We start from the raw sequence: 17,449 nt of genomic DNA, 5'->3' as shown, positions 1-17,449 counted from the left end.
GCCTCTCTCCTAACTGTTGCTATGCCTCATTCTGTCTCTAACTCTCTTACACACACACACACACACACACACACACACACACACACACACACACACACACAGAGTTCCTCCTTCCCTACCTATGAAATTTGCTTCCTCCTTCCAAAGGTTTCAGACAGGACCTTACTTAGCCCAGACCTTCCTCCATCTGGTCCCCGACCAGGTCAACTCCCCCTGCTACCCATCCCTGTTCTTGCTCCATTTTACAACTTACCCGCTCTGTCTATTGGGAGTTCCTGGATGCCTGGAGTTTACAGGACCCCAGTCTACAGGCATGAGCCAGCTAGCCACTCCTGGGTATCAGGAGCCTGCTGGACGACCCAGCAGTTGGCAATCAGACTCCCAAAGGCTGACACTGCCAGTGAGCCTGCCCTCCCCCTCCTGCCACCCCTGGAACTTTAGCCCTCAGAGGCAAAGCTGATGAAGGGGCTTGCAGGGGCGACCCCCAGGATCCCCGTGAGCCCCAGCTTATTCCCACAGCTTCTACCCTACTAAAGCCAGGGTCAGAGGATTTCAGAAATGACCCTGGCACTCTTGGCTTGGTTGATGTTGAGCTTGGGACTTCTGTCTGAGGGAAACAGACTCACAAGTACCACAGAGAAGACAGTTTCCAGGGAGCCAGGCCTTCCATGTTGGGAAGGGACCATGCTTCTATAATGACTGTGTCTTTGCCACCTATAAGCTGAGTGGTTATAAGTTCCAACCTGGGCCTTAGTTTCTCAGTCTGATGTGGAGACAGACTGGTCACCACACTTCACTTGGTAATCCTGTCACCCTGTGAGCTGGTGACACTCAAACCTGAAGGGAACAGGATGGGCTAAACAGAGGGAGGCTTTGGAAGGAGATGGGTGGTGCAGGGGCAAGATGCAGGCCTATGGGGCAGTGGGGTGATCTAGGGATCCCACAGCCTGGACACCAGGAGACCCGAGCCCACTCTCTCCACCCACCTGTTTTCTCTGGCCTGTTTCCTCTGCTGTGGAAGGGAATGAGCGTCTCAGCTACAGGTCTCAGCAACTTCCAGAGGACTCTCGGATATCCCTGCTTTTGGTGAGAACTCGGCTCTATGCAGAGGCTGGGAGTGGGTGGGTGGAGAGGGGGTAGGAGGTAGGTGCCTGGAGATGGGGGCTTAAGAACCCTCAGGAGCCCAGGGGTGCTGGCAGGCAGGCTGAAAAGAGCCATTGTGGAAAACAGGAAGAGGCCCTCTGGGGTGGCTAATTACAGACCCAGGCTCTTCCAGACCCCAGCAGCCTCTGAGTGGCCATTCTTCTGCCAGAAGAAAGGAGAGTCCAGGGCCCCATTAAGGCTTGCATGCTAGGACTGCAGAAGGTGTCTTGGAAGCCAGCCTTCTGAGACCACTGATTCCCTAGGCCTTCTTCCACACTGAAGGGGAGCATAGGTTCTGCAACCCAGGACAGACTCATCTGAGGTTTGAGCCTTTTGAAAGCTGTTAAGAATGGGAGTTGAAACCTGTCTTTCTATGCTCAGTTGGACTCAGTTTCTCCAAGTGTAAGACACGGATGTTGTCCAGTTCTGGCACGCTAAGATGCTATGACCATCTCTGCAGAACTGAGACCAAGACTCTTCTGGGAAGTCTAAGTAACAGGGGGTCCTGCCTCTGTCCTGCTTCATTGTCTGTCATGGCTTCCCTCCCTTCTGTGCACACCAAGGCTCCTCAAGTTGAGTTCAAAAGCCCCAAACACTCTTAACTTCTCACAGACGGAATCCAGAGGAAAGAGTCACAAAGAGAAGTTGAGGTGTGTTCCATTTCTCCTTATTCAATGTACATGGGTGCATTGCCTGCATGTGTGTCTGTGCATCAAGTGCATGCAGAGCCCACAAAGGCCAGAGAGGGCATTGGATTCTCTGGGGCTGGAGTTATAGAGGAGTTCCAGTCACCTCGAGCATGCTGGGAGTCAAAGCTGGGTCCTCAGGAAATGCAGCCAGTGCTCTTCACAGCTGAGCCTTCTCTCCAGCCCTGGCTGAGTGGTCTTTATCAATGAATCATTCATTCATTCACTCCATAATGCTTTAATCATCTCCCGGAGTCCTATCACCTGTCCTGATCTGGGCACACAAACCACCACATGCTTCCTAGAGAAACTTCAGTAAGGAGCAGGTAGGTCATCGGTTGCAACAGGACAGGAAAGGGTACAAGGTAGCCGAGGAGAGCCTCTCTGGAGGGCCTGCAGGAGGAGCAGTCTTGTTCCAGAAAGAACTGGGCAGTGTGGGCAGAGGGACCACAGCAGCAAAGGCAGGCAGTGGGAAGGTGCAGGATAGACCTGGCCCGGTGCAATTTGAGCCTTCCCCAAGCTGCTATCCTGTGGGCAGTGAGCCAATCTGAAAGGACAGTGCTGAGAGACTCCATTCATAGGAGCACCTGGAGAGGCCTGGCCAATGAGCATGCAGACACAGGAAGCAAAGGGTAAGGTTGCCGGGAATGAGCACTGGGGGAAGGGAGCGGTTATTTAATGTGGGGGGAGGGGACAGTTTCTGTTTTACAAGATAAAGAATTCTATCTAGATCTTGATAACATAGCAAAGAGAAAATCCTCCTGAACTGTACTTTAAAAATCTTACCTATCTGCTTATATCTATATATGTAATTTTAAAAATGATTGATGTTTTGGTGTTGCTTCCTTTCTTCCTGTAGCCCAGCCTGGCCTCACACTTGATAAGTAGTCGAACTTCTGATCTTCCTGCTTCTACCCCCTGTATTATACATATTTATGTGGCTCTGAAATAAAACGTAAGGCTTGGTGTATGCTAGGCAAGAGTCCTACCCCCCCAGATCCAGGGTTTTTGTTGTTTTCTTTATTTTATTTTACATCTATCTGTCTGTCTGTCTTTCTACTGTCTGTCTATCTATCTATCTATCTATCTATCTATCTATCTATCTATCTATCTATCTATCTATCAATCATGTATGTGAGTGAACTTTTGTTCCAGGGAGCTCAAGTGGAGATCAGAGGACAATGTTTTGGGAGTTGATTCGTTGATTCTCTTCCACCATGTAGGTCCCAAGAATGGAACTCAGGCTGTCAGGGTTGGTAGCAAGAAGTGCTTTTGCCCACCGAGCCATCCCATCAACCTAGTTTTTGTTTTGTTTTTGCTTGTTTTTCTTTTTAAAGTACCTGCAAAACACACACACACACACACACACACACAGACAGACAGACAGACTATCCTAGAGACAGAGTAGGCAAGGGATACTTGGAAAGGGTGGGATGCCAGATAGTGGAGGGTCCTAAATGATGCTGAAGCTAAAAAGCCACCTCAGAGGCTTTGTGACAAGATGGAGAGGTCATCGGGGTGAACAATAGTTCTGTAGGGAATGGAAGACCCAGCTGAGAAGACCCTTAGTTCTTCTGCACACAGGCCTCGCCTTCTGGAGCAGTGTGGGAGGGGCACAGTGTGCAGAAGTCACTGAGTCTTGGAGCAGGTCGGATGGATTCTCATCTATGACATTTTTGGAAGTGGCTTCAGACATACAAAAGAAGAGAGCTGGTTAAGCAAGCCACCTTCTTGTTTCAGGACAGACAGGCAGAAACAAATCGCAGCTTCCAGTTCATGGCTGGCCACGTGCAGGTTTTCAGGTAGCCTCTGCCATCCATCATCCCNCCCCCCCCCCCCAAACAGCTATTCTGTGGCCTTTTCCCTGTGTGACTTTCAGAGTTCCAAACCACTAGCACAATAGGATGGCTTCTCTATCCCACTGTTACCCATCATGCTGAAGAAGCACCAACAGCCAAGGAGAAGGGACCTCCTGAATGTCACCTATATGCTGAGTCACTAGAACTCTTCCTCAGTGTCTCCTTGGGGACCCGAGGAAACTGAATTTGATAGTTGTAAAGGAAGCCTGCCACATATACTGGGATCCTTAGCTGAGCTTGCCAGCGTCCACCTTCAGATCAGTGTCTCTTCCTTTTATGAAAATGATTTCAGCTGACACAGCTAACTGCAAGAGAACTGTTCTGAATGCAAACTGTGCCGTTCACAAGCATCCTCTACAGACTCAGACCTGTCCTTCTACAGCTTCAGGCTACAGGATTTCTCCAGGAGAAGGTGTCACATCTTTGGGTCAATCCTAGGACATGTTTTGTAAGGGAATATGTAGCTTGACTGGACTCCTTAGGTTCAGAGCTCAGTTCTCACTGGCCATCTGATCTGGGAAGAGTGCCTGAACTTTCTTTCAGCCTCATGTTGCCCATTTAGAAAATAGGAACTAGTTATGTCTACCTTATAGAACCACAAGACTGTCTGGTGAAACTGCTCAGGGGAATGCCATTGCCAGTGGTAATGACATTAACATCATCAGCCGATGCTGAGGATGGCAGTAGTGGCACAGAGTTGACAATGGTTCTGTTAATGGTGGTGACGATGGTGCTAATTGTCCAGGTCCAGATGGTGTGAAATTCCTTCCTCAAGCACAAAGCCTGACGCAGACATGTGGCCCCATGACTGTGGAAAACAGCAGGCAGGAGATAAAGCCAGTGCAAATGTCCCCCAGCAGGAGAAAAATTAGGCCAAAAATTCAAGGAAGTGCGAAAGAAAGAACTCAGATAAGGAGGTCAAAGAGACTATGCTTGGGGCTGGAGAGATGATTCAGTGGTTAAGAACACTGGCTGTTCTTCCAAAGGACCTGGGTTCAGTTCTCAGCACCCGCATGGCAGCTCACAATTGTCTGTAATTCCAGTTCCAGAGGATCTGACCCCTCATACAGATATTCATGCAGGAGAAAACCATTGTATATAAAATAGAAATAAATCAATGTACATAAAATAGAAATAGATTATATATATATATAAGAGACTGTGCTCAAGTTCTGCTTACAATGCCATCTCTAGTAGCTAGATAATATATAAACAGCAGTGGGAAAATGAAATTTGCTCATTCTTAAAGGGAACCCAGAGTTCCTTCCTGTACTGCCCAAGACCGTGCTGGACACGGTAGGTAGTGATGGTGGCGGTGGTGGCGGTGGTGGGAGTAATGGTGGCAGCAGACTTAGTCGTTTTTGAAGAGTATCTAGGATCCTCTGATTTCCATTGAAACCCAGGACAAAGAAGCACAGACTCTAGACTGACAACCTCGCTTTGAGAGGCCAAGTTCTCTGTAAAGCTGTGTGTCTTGTATAAGGTAAGCTGGCTGCAGAAGCAGACATGGACCATACATTCCCTTACCCTGAAGACCTCTCCCACATCCACACTAAGGATTCCCAGGTAGAGACAGGCTCCCCAGAAATGGAGAGTTCTGAATACCACATACTCATGTGCCCTCATTTTTCTATAGAATGTATGAAGTATATCATCTCTTAGCACACTTGAGAATTTGGTTGTGTGTGTATGTGCTTGTGTGTGTGTGTGTGTGTGTGTGCATGCATGCGCACATGCTGTGTGTATGGTTTAAGGATTTATATATGTTATGAGTACAAATGTGTGTACAGGTACACATGTGTATGTGTTTGTATCTGTGTGTGTATGTACAGGTACACATGTGTGTATGTTTGTGTGTGTGTGTGTATGTGTGTGTGTGTGTATGCATGTAGACGCCAGAGGTCAACCTCAGATGTTATTCCTTAGGACTCTTACTTTTTTTAAGTCAGGAACTTACTGATTCTCCTAGATGGGCTTCCTGCTTGGGCCTTCCCGGCACTAAAATGATAAGCATACACAACCGTTCCCAGCTTCCATGGGTCCTGGGAAGCAAACTCAGGTTCTCATGCTTGTGCAACAAGTACTTTACTGACTGACCGAGTCCCAGCCCTGATCATTTTCCATATTTCTTGTTTATCTTTGTCTTCTCTACCCACTACCTTCACTAGAAGACAGGCTTCAGAAGGGCAGGAATGTGTCTATTTCACTGCTATATTCAAAATGCCCAAGACAGCACCTCATATACAGTAGGTTCTCAATAAATATTTACTGAGAGATCAAATGCTAAATGGGAAGAATTAATCGATGCCTTTGTTCCTCAGTTCAGGCTCAGTTTCCTGGCTTGTTGCCTGGATCCTTTTCAAACAAACAGAGAAGGGTGAGGTGTGGCCCCAAGTGCCTAATCAGTCTGCTTTCGGACTGGACCCAGGATGGGACTGTGAACAGGCGAGGGCAGGGCTCAGCCTGGAGTTCTGACCCTGGCTGAAGCCATGGCCTTCAGAGGTCCTGATCCCTACCTCCCTGCATCCCTGCTGAGCCAGAGACTGAAGGCTGGAGAGAAGACACTGGACCTGGAGTTTGAGATCTTGAGCGTGGGATTTAATGAAGAGGGCCGGTACGCCCTGAGGCTGTCAGCAGAGAACCCACTGCAGGCAGGTTCCAGCGCTGGGGTGCAGTTGCAAGTCAATGATGGGGACCCCCTTCCAGCCTGCTCAGCTGTCACTGAGGTCATTGAGCAGCAGGATCCTGGCCAGAGCCTCACCGTTGCCAGGAACAAATTTATCTTCACTCTGCCCAAAGGTACAAAGTGAAGTCAAGGGTTGGGGGAAGGAGGATCCTTGAGACTTCTGCCCTAGAGCTGAGCAGGACCCTGGGGGACTGCAAGGGACCTGGATAGCCAAAGGCAGAGCTTCAGCCTCAATTCTAAACTCTGCCTGTGTGACTTTGTGGCCTTGGGCAAAGGCTGGTCTTGTAAAGTTCCTGCTTCCTTCAGTGTTGCATGGATGCTGAAACTGTTCTCATAGAGGACAAAGGTGAGGAGGAACTAAGGTGTGTGTGTGTGTGTGTGTGTGTGTGTGTGTGTGTGTGTGTGTGTGTGTGTGAATTTGATAGAGACAAAGCCCAAAGCATGTTTAGACCTAGGCAGTGAACAGTACATGGATGGAGTGATGCTAGAAGCCCCCTGAGTTCCTGATGAGTGTAGGAATAGAGACTGGACAGACATGAATGGATAGAAGATCCTGGTCTCACTTTCTGGGAGCTTCCAGACTGGGTACAAAGAGGCAGGAATTTGAAGTCAAAACTAGCTAAGTAATCTAGAAGATTCCGGCTTAGAAGGAGGACTTACCAGGCAACAGTCCTGGTGTATATCCCAGGCTAAGGTTGGCCAAACTCTTCCGTGGTGTCAGAACCCAGAACAATCCCATAGGCTATAGGCCTCCTCATTCTGGTGGGGCCACATGAGGCATAGGTAAACCGAAGAAGTCTTGAGTGAGGGCTGAGAGGAGTCAGCCACAAGGGAATTCTTAGCCAAGCTCATTTGGGTTCAGTTCAAGTTGCCCCAGGGCCCTGGGTGTCCTTCTTACCCCTTGGAGAAGGGAGGGAGATCCTAGAGACCACATTTAAAGCCATGTTCTCCACCCAGGGTTCTGTAAGAATGATGGGCAGAGCGATGCACATCTGCGTGTGGAGGCTCTGAGGCTGGATGGATCCTCAGACCAGGAGGCTCAGAGGGTAGGTGAGGCCATCTTCCCCATTTACCCACGACCAGATGAGCCCCGAATGAACCTCACAGCACAGGATCATGAAGACCTGTACCGCTATTGTGGCAACCTGGCTCTTCTCCGAGCCAGCGAGGACCCCACAGCCCGCCACTGTGGGGGCCTGGCTTACAGTGTGGCCTTCCATGTGCACAGGGCCCCTAGGTCCTCTGTCTCAGACTGTCTTCTGGAGCCCAGCCAACCAGAGCTACAGGTGGGTGCTCCTGGGTCCCAGTTCAGGACACAGCCTTTGATGAAACTGACTGTCTGCAATCCTACAGTCCCTAACCTCAATCTCCTACGTTCTCAGAAGACTTCAAGGAAGGCCCTGAGTGACAAGGTAGAAGAATCTTATGTGAGCCCATTCAGCACTGACAGTGACCAGGAGGGGCTCAGCTGGGAAGCAGGACCCTGGCAGCATCTGGCTCAGGTGAGGGGCGCCAGCCCTTCTGTGGGAGGGTTCCCTACTACGGCCACATTCTCTCTCATTTAGGCATCACATCCAATTGAGAACTCACAGAGCAAGCAGTAGTTCATTGCACAGGTGGAGAAAGCACACCTCAGGGTTCTGGATTCCACAAAATGTCAACAGTTATTGGAAACCTCAGGACATAGTAGCGTGTGGAACCCAATGCCAGGACAGTCACTAAGTATGGAATGTCACTAGAGCCAATACAGTTGGATACAATATGGGTATTACACACAGTCCTCAACACTGTCAAGAAGGCTCTGAAAGGGGTGGGGGTGTAAGCCCAGGCTTTCTCAGAAGATGTATCATTTTGAAAGGGCTCTTTGCTTCCTTCCTCACTCATCTATGGGCTCCTCTATCCTGTATTTGTCTGTCAGACCCACACTAGGTGAGTGAGGTTTAGAGGTAGCAATTTGGAGAAGGTTCCAGGGGTGAGGTCTAATATAAGCTAGCAAAGAGAAGAAGCTCAGCCAGTGGGCAGCAGAGGGACAAGCTGAGATGGAGCACTCTCTCTCTCCCTTCCCCTCCCTCCCTTCTCTCTCTCCCTTCCCCTCTCTCTGCCTCCCTCCCCCCTTTCTCTCACCTGGCACTGAGTAGAGGCAGGAAGGGAGACTGACTTGGTCATGGAGAGGATCAATGGGGGAAGAAGTGGGAGGAGCTGAAGCTATCCTGGCAAAGAGCAGAGGGAGGTATTCAATTCTAGAGGCAAAAACAAACAAACAAACAAACAAAACGAGGTGTGGGAGGGGCCTTCGAGGACAGGATGGTATGCAAAGTAAGCAGGCAGCATGTGACAGGGACCCAGAAGCACTGCTCTCATCCAGGCCTCCTGGCTTGCTAACATGGCCCACTCTGACCCTTGTCCATTAATTTCTGAATCAATGAACACACCTTTCTGACCCGCTCCTGTGCTCAGCCCCATTCTGTTCTGGAGGCTAAGTTTACGGATGAGATGGACAGTCTAGGTGAGGCTGAAACTCCCTGTGTTCCTAGCCTGGGCCCAGCCCCTCTGTCTAATGCTATCATCTAGGGACAGGACACTCGTGAGGAGGCCAAGAACTCAGGGACAAACTGTCCCTGCTCTTTGGGTCTCCCTGGTCTGGTCTCCCAGCCTGAGGCACGTGGACGGTGTACTCAGACTACAGTGTAAAATGTGGGCGAAGGAGGTTGGGAACTGCTGGGGGGAGGGGGGCTGGCGCGATGGCTGCAGTCGACCTCAGCAGCTCTAATTTCTGTTATTTAAAGCTATCATCTCTGCGCCATACTCCCTCTTAAAGTGTCAGATGTCTGCTTCTACGGAGACAAGAAAATAGCTTTCAAGGGAGAGGAAAATCACACCCCTTAGGGGGGATGGGGGGTCAGCAATCACAGCCCTGATGGCAGTGCCAGAGCCACAGACAATGGAGGGTTCCCTGTGAACAAGGGACGGGCTTGTAGTTAGACAGACTGGGCCCAGCAGCTCAGCTTAAGGAGAGCAAGCTCCTGTCCCTATAGATACCTGGGGGCTGTGGCAGGACTCAAAGGGCTAGTGGGGCTCTATTGCTCTTTGGACCAGTATCCTGTAACTATAGGGACCCTAGCAGTCATATGGTCTCCCTGCCTTGTGGGTAGGGACAGGAAGTCCAGATAAGAGTATTTCATAAGAAAGGGCACTTTCCCCAGGAAAGAAGGGCTTCCCCTGGCTTTCTGGTTGACAGCTGAAGAGGAGAGAGGAAGGCAGCGAACAGGAGGAATAAAAGGGACAAGAGAGAACTTCATTTTGGGGTTCCAGCGCAACCTCAGTTGCCTCAGTCAGCAACATTCAGTTCAAACCTAAAAACAGATTTCTGGGCTCCAGGAGCAAAAGCTTCAATTTGAAGGCATTTCCTCCAGGAAGCTTTTCCCAGCACAGGGTTCATCCATTCTCAGAACCCGTTCTCAGCCCTACTGGCACCAGACGGCTCAACAACTGGTTTCAGTGTAGGACTTTGGTTTCACAAGTGCTTTTTGCTTTACATGGTGTGACATTTTTTCCCAAGCATAACAGCTGAAGGTCATGGGGCAGGGCAATAGAACAAGGGGATGAAGGATGGACGGGCATCTAATGGGGCTACAGGGAAAAGGGCTTGGTATGCATGCCTGTATCTGACTGAGTCTGAATCCTTTTGCTTCCTAGCCGTGGTGCACTTGGTTCTAAATGGCCACACCAAATGTTGTTGCTCTGAGCTAATATTTTCCAGGGGGTGGGGGTGGATAGCAGGAACTGTTCCCGAGAATATTTCCAACATGAACAGCCAGAGACTGAGGGTGGAGGTCCCTCAGGGGTGCCCTGACTCACCAAGGAGGACCCTAGGAACACACTGGCAGGAGCTACCTCAAGTTCCCTGCAGCCAATGGCTGTCATGTTCCCCTGGGGCACAGGGGCTTCCTTAGGTGCCTGCCCTTACCTGTATTCCCTTCCTGGCAGCTATGAGATCACACGACTAATCCTCTGTCTTTGCCTAAAAGACGGTTCCGTGATCAGAGAGGAAGCAGGTGGTCTGTACAGTGCTGGGCGGAGGGACCTGCGGGAGAAGGGTAGAAAGTGCAGGCAAGCCTGAGCTATGACCAACTACCCCCCACCCCCGCTAAACACCCCACTATGCCTCCTGGTGGAGTTGGGGAGGGAAAAGAGGTCTGGTGTCTTTGCTCCCTGAGCCATTGTGCCCTCAAAGGTCACACTAGTTCAGGGACATCTTCCCACAGGCAGAACTGTTGAAGAGGGAAACTTTGAACTGGAAATCCCCAGGTATGGAGTTTCTGGAAACATGAATTGAATTCCTTGCTCATAGTTCCGGGGGCCACCTTGGGGATTCCTGCGATTTTGAACCGTAATTTCCTCCAGCAAGATCCTGCGGTCCAGGTCCCTGGGGAAGAGGGGGGAGGGTGTGATGAGATCGTCCCCACTGTACCTCTTCCAAACAATCATGGTTTTGTTTCATAGAAATGATTCTGTTTCCCTGGAGCTTTTTAAAAGACGCTTTTAATTTTTTTTTAATTTCTTCCATTTAAAACACCTTTTCATTTATTTATTTATTTTTGCCCCAGAGGAGCAGGGAAAGAAAGAAGAAAGCTAATAAAGCAATCACCAAATGAGAAGCACCTGGCTCGAAGCTTGTGGCTTCTAACTGTAGCTCTGGCACTAACAAGCTGGGGGCTTTTATTAAGAAGTGGAGGAGAACCAAGCGGCCGAGGAGAGGGTGGAGTGGCTAGCCTCACCACCCTCTGTCCCTACACCTCGGTGGTAACCTCATTCCTTTCCCTTTGTTCCCTCTCTCTCCCCGCCCCCATCCAGCCTGTTTGTTCCTGGTCGCGATTCTGGCTAGAGCGGCAGGTCTGCACTTTCGCCGCCCCGGGAACCTTCCAGCTTCGGGCCGGAGCGCTGCCAGTCTTCACTCTCCCTCTCCTGGCTGCTTTTAAATTCATTATGCCTTTTATTGCTCGCTATTGCGTGCTCTATTCCCATTGCCCTGGAGACTGGAGTGGTTCAAGGGGGAGAGAGGCGCACGATGCGGATTTCATTAACTCCACTCTTTACTGCCCATTCACTCTCAGGGGGCTGGCCTGGAAGGGTGGGGAGGGAGGCCTGGGCACCTCTTTGTTGTCCCCGTCCCTCCGTGCTGACCTGCTTCTCTGGTCTTTCAAAGCTTCCACCTGCCACGGTCCTGGTAGAGAGGAACGCAGTGGCCCATTTCACAGGTTGGGAGAGAGGTGTGGGACTACAAAAAGGAAGTGGTTGGAGGTGCAGAACCAGAGCGTAGGTTAGAACAGAGCTGCCAGCCCCTTCCCTGACTGATGTGGCTGACTCTCCGAGAATCTGCTCTGGACCGGGATCCCCAACCAAGCTGTCCCTTCTCTGCTGTCTTGCCTCCATCAAATCTGCGGTCTGCAGCAAGGGCAGCTCTTCCTTGCAAATGAGGCAGTTTTATGGGCTTTAGAAAAACACTCCAATTGTTCCCTCAATTACCCTGGAGCAGATTGAATATATTAATCTCTCTCTTAACTCGAGTTAGAGACTCAGCTGCCACCCCTCCCCCCAGCCACCAGCCCCTTTCTGCAGGCACGTGCCAGGCATTGACTCCCAGCCCCCACCTTTCCGGGCCTGGAGCCCCAAGCTGGTCAGTTTAGGCCCTGGTAAGTGCCCCTCCCCCACCCCCTCTCTCTTTCTACACACACACACACACACACACACACACACACACACACACGGGGGTGGGGAGAGAGAGCCTTGTTTTACATTTCCCTATCAATTTTCATTGATTTTTTTTTCTCTCCTTTGCCATTATTTGAAAGTGCTTTTTTCTTGAGTAAACGTGATGATGGGGCCATCCACCCTCCCGCCTCTCTTACCACATAGGGACTGGGCGGGGTCTGAGCCCCCCCCCCAAGCTCCAGTGACAAGTGCCTCCAGCTTAAACACACTCTGCCCCAGGCAGCTGAGCCCTGCTAAAAGCTACCTGAGGTTTCCCTTTGTACCTCGATTTTCTTTTATTTCTGAGGAACAAAGGCACTGTCAAGGCGTTCTCAGAGAGCGCTGTCACCCACACAGGGAGGGGTGTAGCCTGTCTCTATGGTGGTGAGGCTGCGGCTGGCAGAGCAGTGGAGTAGCCAGTTCTGGCCCTGGGGAGGATAGGACAGAGTATTTCCAAGCCCTCCCCCAACACACACACACACACACACACACACACACACACACACACACACACACACACAAACTGGAACCCTAAGAGGAGGACACACACCACGGGGAGGAGCCAGAGGCTGACTGGCTCCTTATTGGCCTGTTGGCCACCTGCAAAGAAGCACTTCCTATCCAAGGACTCCTCACGGGGGCATCCAGGGGTCCCACCCAGGGTGGCTCTCCTAGGTAAGCAACAGTGGTAGGGGTCCCATATTCATGTCCCTGCACAAGCCTGTGGCTCTGCCTCCACACTGCCCGATCTTTAAACTGTCTCTATAGGCCCTTGGAATCCTGTCGTGGGGGCCCCTGCTTTATCAGCTAGGTGGACAGAGCAGCCAGCTTTCGGTGACAAGCAGGCACATGGATCAGAATGACCCGGATGCAGGTTTATCTAGCAGCACCTCCACCTTGCATAAGTTACAGGACTTTCGCAGCCTCTGCTTCCCCACCTGTGAAATGGGTGAGAACAACTCCTGTGTCCACTGTTGCGGGGAAGATCTGAGTGGTATACAGTCCAGCATGCCCTGCAGCAGGCATTTAAAGGAAGCTTGCTGTTCTAGCAACGAGTGCACAGGAGAATCTGCGCTGAACAAGAAGACATAGTTCGGGCCTTCATTTCTGCACCTAGAAAACAAGATTGCTACTTCTTGCCTGGCCGGTCTCCCCAGTGAGAAATGCTATGGACTTGTGAGTCCCGCTATCCCCGAGTCAGATACCACAGCGCAGGGTAGAGAGGGCCATTCTGGGTGCTAGTCTGGGAAGTGCCTCCATTAGCAGATTTTTGTAAGGGAACAGAGCAGATGGCCCTGCTGGCCCGCCTCCTCGCCTCCTCTCTGCCTCTCCCCTCTCCCACAGGCAAGGACTGGTGCTGACTCACACCTCCTGTGTGTGTGTGTGTGTGTGTGTGTGTGTGTGTGTGTGTGTGTGAGAGAGAGAGAGAGAGAGAGAGAGAGAGAGAGAGAGAGAACCTGCATGTAAGTGTGTGTGTGAGAGACAGAGAGAGATAGACAGAAAGATAGAGATAAAGAGAGATACAGAGACAGAGACAGAAAGACAGAGACAGCGAGAGACAGAGAAAGTCCAGTTGGGGAAAATGGAGAGGAAGGGGGTGCCTGCTTCTGAAGTCCTCTTAAACAGCCGAACCCCAGCTCCAGGGAACCGTGCACGCACCGACCTATCATCCCCAGCAATCACCTTCGCTAGTGTTTAGGCACCAGGAGCACACATGCACACAGTGATTATGTGTGTGCAGAACCACACCCTGCCCTCTCCCAAAGACAAGTTCATAAGAAGCACACACACGTGGGAAGCACACATGCCCCCTACATCTAGACCCGTGCCTCCTGGCTTCATCTCTGTACAGACTCCAGAGCACAATCTCTACCAAATGAGTGAGAGGCCTGGGAACATGGCATGTGTGATGTATGAAGTGAGATTAAAGTGCTGTGTGAAACTGATATTTAATTCAACTGTGACAGCAGATGAAGGCAGACAGTAGGGAAAGCTGGCAGCCTGGATGCTTTGGTCTCCATGATGCTTGACCTACCGGGGTCAGCACAGCCTCCCCTATGGTACTGTGGTCCAACCTCACTTGACATAGGTGACATCCATTCATCCATCCACCCATCCACACATGCCTTCATTCTATCCACTTTTCCAAGCAGCAGACTGTCTGTGTGTCCAGCCCTTGGAGAAATGCCCAGATAGCCACAGGGAGGAGATAAAAGGCACAGACAGTGACTTTCCAAACCCACAATATCTATGAGGGAGCCCCAAGGCCTCAGACCACTGCAGAACAGCGGCTCTGGGAGGATTTGGAAGATTGTGGCTTTGAACCTCAGTTCCTGGCTCCATCTGAACAGTTGCAACTCAGATAGAGTCCCCAGCATCCTTGGGCTTCATAGTCCTCAGCCAAACAATGGGTGCAGTGGAGTCTAGTGGGAAGCTATGGGGCTTGAGTGAGGAGAAGGCGTGAACTTGATGGTGTAAAGCCCTCCTCACAGACATCAGGGTGGTGGCTGAGTCATGCCTCAAGGATAGATGGGGCAGAAGAGATCAAGGTTCTAACAGAACTCTCAGGAGGAGCACAGTATAGAGGCAGGGTATGGAGCCAGGAAAGAAAGCGGCTGCTAAGGAGAAATCGGGAAGTAAAGAATTGTAGAGCTACCAAGGAGAGGAAGTAGTGTCTCCACAGACTCTGGGATTTCTGTCATGGAAGTTGCTCTGAGCCAGATTGACAGAGGCAGAGTCCATGCCTCCCTGGGCACCCACAAAGCCCCAGCTAAAGCATCACATTGGTCTCAGGAGGAGGACAGGGTGGCCTGACAGTATTCAGTTTTTATGTGGAGGAAACTCAACCCTATAGCAGGCAAGGTCCTGCAGAGTCAGCCGCAAAGCCAAGATGGAATCCTGTTCTCCACAGCACATTCCAGACTTTCTGCTCTAGTCAGGACCAGGGTAGGGATGACTAACTGTGTCCCTGGCCAGGCAGACTCATAATTTGCAAGTTCTTCCTCAGTCCCTTAGAAGGGGACCTAATGCTTCACTTCTTGATCCCTTTGGCAGAAGCAGAAGGAAGTAGTTGGCTTCCTGGTGGCATCTTATAATATATGATTTGGTATGATATATGATATGATATGATATGATATGATATGATATGATATGATATGATATGATACCAAGACCAGCTAAGACAGGTTACCCAGTATTCAGCTGACTGTCACAGCAAGGGGCTCATGGACTGGGTGGTTTGGGATCAAGGCTGGAGTGAAGTTGGAGATGTCGGTGTGCAGAGTTCAGGACAAGTTTTGTGGCTCCCTAGAACTGGCTGTTGAGACATAGAGGAGCAATGTTGCAGAAAAATCCCCAGCACATGTGTAAACCCTCCGATACACTGTCTGAAAAATGATGGTTTTACCCTAGCAAGCACCACAGTCAAACTTAACACCCAGGCGTGTGAGCTCCAGTTCTCTGCCTCCCACTGCCTCTGGAGGAGTCATGTTACTTCTCTGACCCTGTCTCCTCCCCTGTAGAGGGAGCATAATGTCTCCCTCACAAGATGATTGTGAAGATTAAGAGAAACGCTGACTTCCCTGCAGTCCAGAAAGCTTCTTGAAGGAGATAGGATCCCCATAAACTCCCTTAAAAACAGCCAGCTTGGAAGGCACCCTGGACTCAGCCATGGCAGGAGGAGTCACACACCCTCCCCTGGCCCTGCAGGGAGCCTTAGCTCCTCCATGCAGTGTCTGTGGGTCCCTGATTCTGAGCCAGGTCTGGCCTCTCAGAACCCCTCAGAGAGATAAGCGCAACAGTGAGATTGAAATCTGTGAGTAAAGGAGGGAACACAAGCTGGGAAGGCTTAAGAAATGGAAGAGATGGAACCCTTGCTCTTGGCATCCTGAGAATTGACTCTAAGGACTTCTCAAAGGCCCAATCTGTAGGTGCCCACGTTCTTTAAATGAAAATGACATGGTATTTGCATAGAACCTATACACATCTTTCTGAATACTATTTATTATATTATTATTATTATTATTATTATTAGGAGGAGGAGGAGGAGGAGGAAGAAGAGGAAGACGAGGGGATAGGGTCTAACTAGACATCCCAGGCTGTCCCCAAGCTTGTGAACCTCTTGTCTCAGCCTCCTAAATGTTTGGCTTACAGGAGGAGTATGCAACTGCACCTGCCTCTTCCTATACATTTAATTCATCTCTAGATTCCTTGTAAAATCTAATGGAATGCTGTGTACGTATACGTGTATGTGTACGGAGGCAGAATGTATTGAGTCAGGACAGTAACGTAGGGAGGTAGATGATGGAAAGTTCTTGCTCTGTTGACCTTCAGCGGTGGGACTTCCCCCATGCAGCTCCATTCCTGGGTCATAAGGACTGGGGAAGATGTCCTGACAGAACTGAGGATCAATGGGAATCACATGAAGGCACACACAGCAAGAGCTCAGGAAGCTCGGCTCCTCAGAGGCTATATTCTAAGCAGAGGACAGCTGGGGCAAGGACATAGGGCCTGGGACATGTTGGTTTCTCTGGGGGGACTTGGAGACCACTGGGGAGGTGGTGATCTGGGGGCGGGTGAAGGCCTGGTCATGGCTTCCCCTCTCCCCCCCCCCAGAAGAAAGATTGCCCCAAGCCACTGCAGGCTGGATGGCGCTGCGACCCTTGGGTTAGCATGGCGAGTGTAGACATTATTTTAATCTTCCTCTTAGAGCATAATTGCTGTCTGTCTCCTGGTGTTCCTGAAGAGACTTCCCTCCCAGCGAGATGGCTTTCTAGGCTCCTCTCTCTGCCAGGAGACAAGACAGCTGGGCCAGCTCCATGCTGCATTAACACACTGCAAATGTGATTTCATGGCCTCAAATGAGATTAGGGCCAAAGGCTCTGCTCTCTTGGTGGAGGCAGCAGGCGATGTGGGCAGGAGTAGCCAGTGCTGAGCTGGAGGTCTGAGAGAGCACCATCCCAGGTCCAGGCGGCCGGAATGAGTGTGGCTTCCTATAACTGGAGCCCCTCAGGCCTTCTGTTTCATCCTGGAGAGCCAGCCTTTGGTTTGTTCTGGGATGGGTGCTCTCGTTTCTACTGTCCCATGATTCCCAGGTTATCTATAGGCATTTCAGTAAGGGAAGATGCTGGGATAAATACAAATTCTTCAGTGTGGCTTCAGTATCCTCCTTTTCCTTCTCCTCCTCTTCTTCTTCCTCCTCTTCCTCTTCCTCCTCCTCTTCCTCCTTCTCTTCCTCCTCTTCCTTCTCCTCCTCTTCTTAACGTGTAACCCAGTCTTGGTTTAAGCATGCTATATAGCCAAAAATGACCTTGAATTTATTACTC

The 17,449-nt window shown here is 50.5% G+C and overlaps 2 protein-coding genes across 2 annotated transcripts in view; one reads left to right on the top strand and one right to left on the bottom strand.

Annotated features, from left to right (window-relative positions):
• Stra6 (stimulated by retinoic acid 6) overlaps positions 1-17,449 on the bottom strand; it is a 91,213-nt gene that overhangs the window by 29,385 nt on the left and 44,379 nt on the right. The window lies entirely within an intron of this gene.
• Positions 6,098-17,449, top strand: part of Ccdc33 (coiled-coil domain containing 33) — a 91,996-nt gene continuing 80,644 nt past the window's right edge. Inside the window, exons 1-3 of the mRNA XM_021206381.1 lie at positions 6,098-6,487; positions 7,332-7,660; positions 7,760-7,876. Of these exons, the coding sequence (XP_021062040.1) occupies positions 6,178-6,487; positions 7,332-7,660; positions 7,760-7,876 (756 nt within the window). The 5' untranslated portion in view covers positions 6,098-6,177. The remainder of the gene's footprint in view (positions 6,488-7,331; positions 7,661-7,759; positions 7,877-17,449) is intronic.

This window comes from Mus pahari, chromosome 10, assembly GCF_900095145.1.
Source record: "Mus pahari chromosome 10, PAHARI_EIJ_v1.1, whole genome shotgun sequence".
NCBI classification, from domain to species: domain Eukaryota; kingdom Metazoa; phylum Chordata; class Mammalia; order Rodentia; family Muridae; genus Mus; species Mus pahari.
Note: the sequence above shows the minus strand (reverse complement) of the source record. Positions and strands in the feature narration are given on the sequence as shown.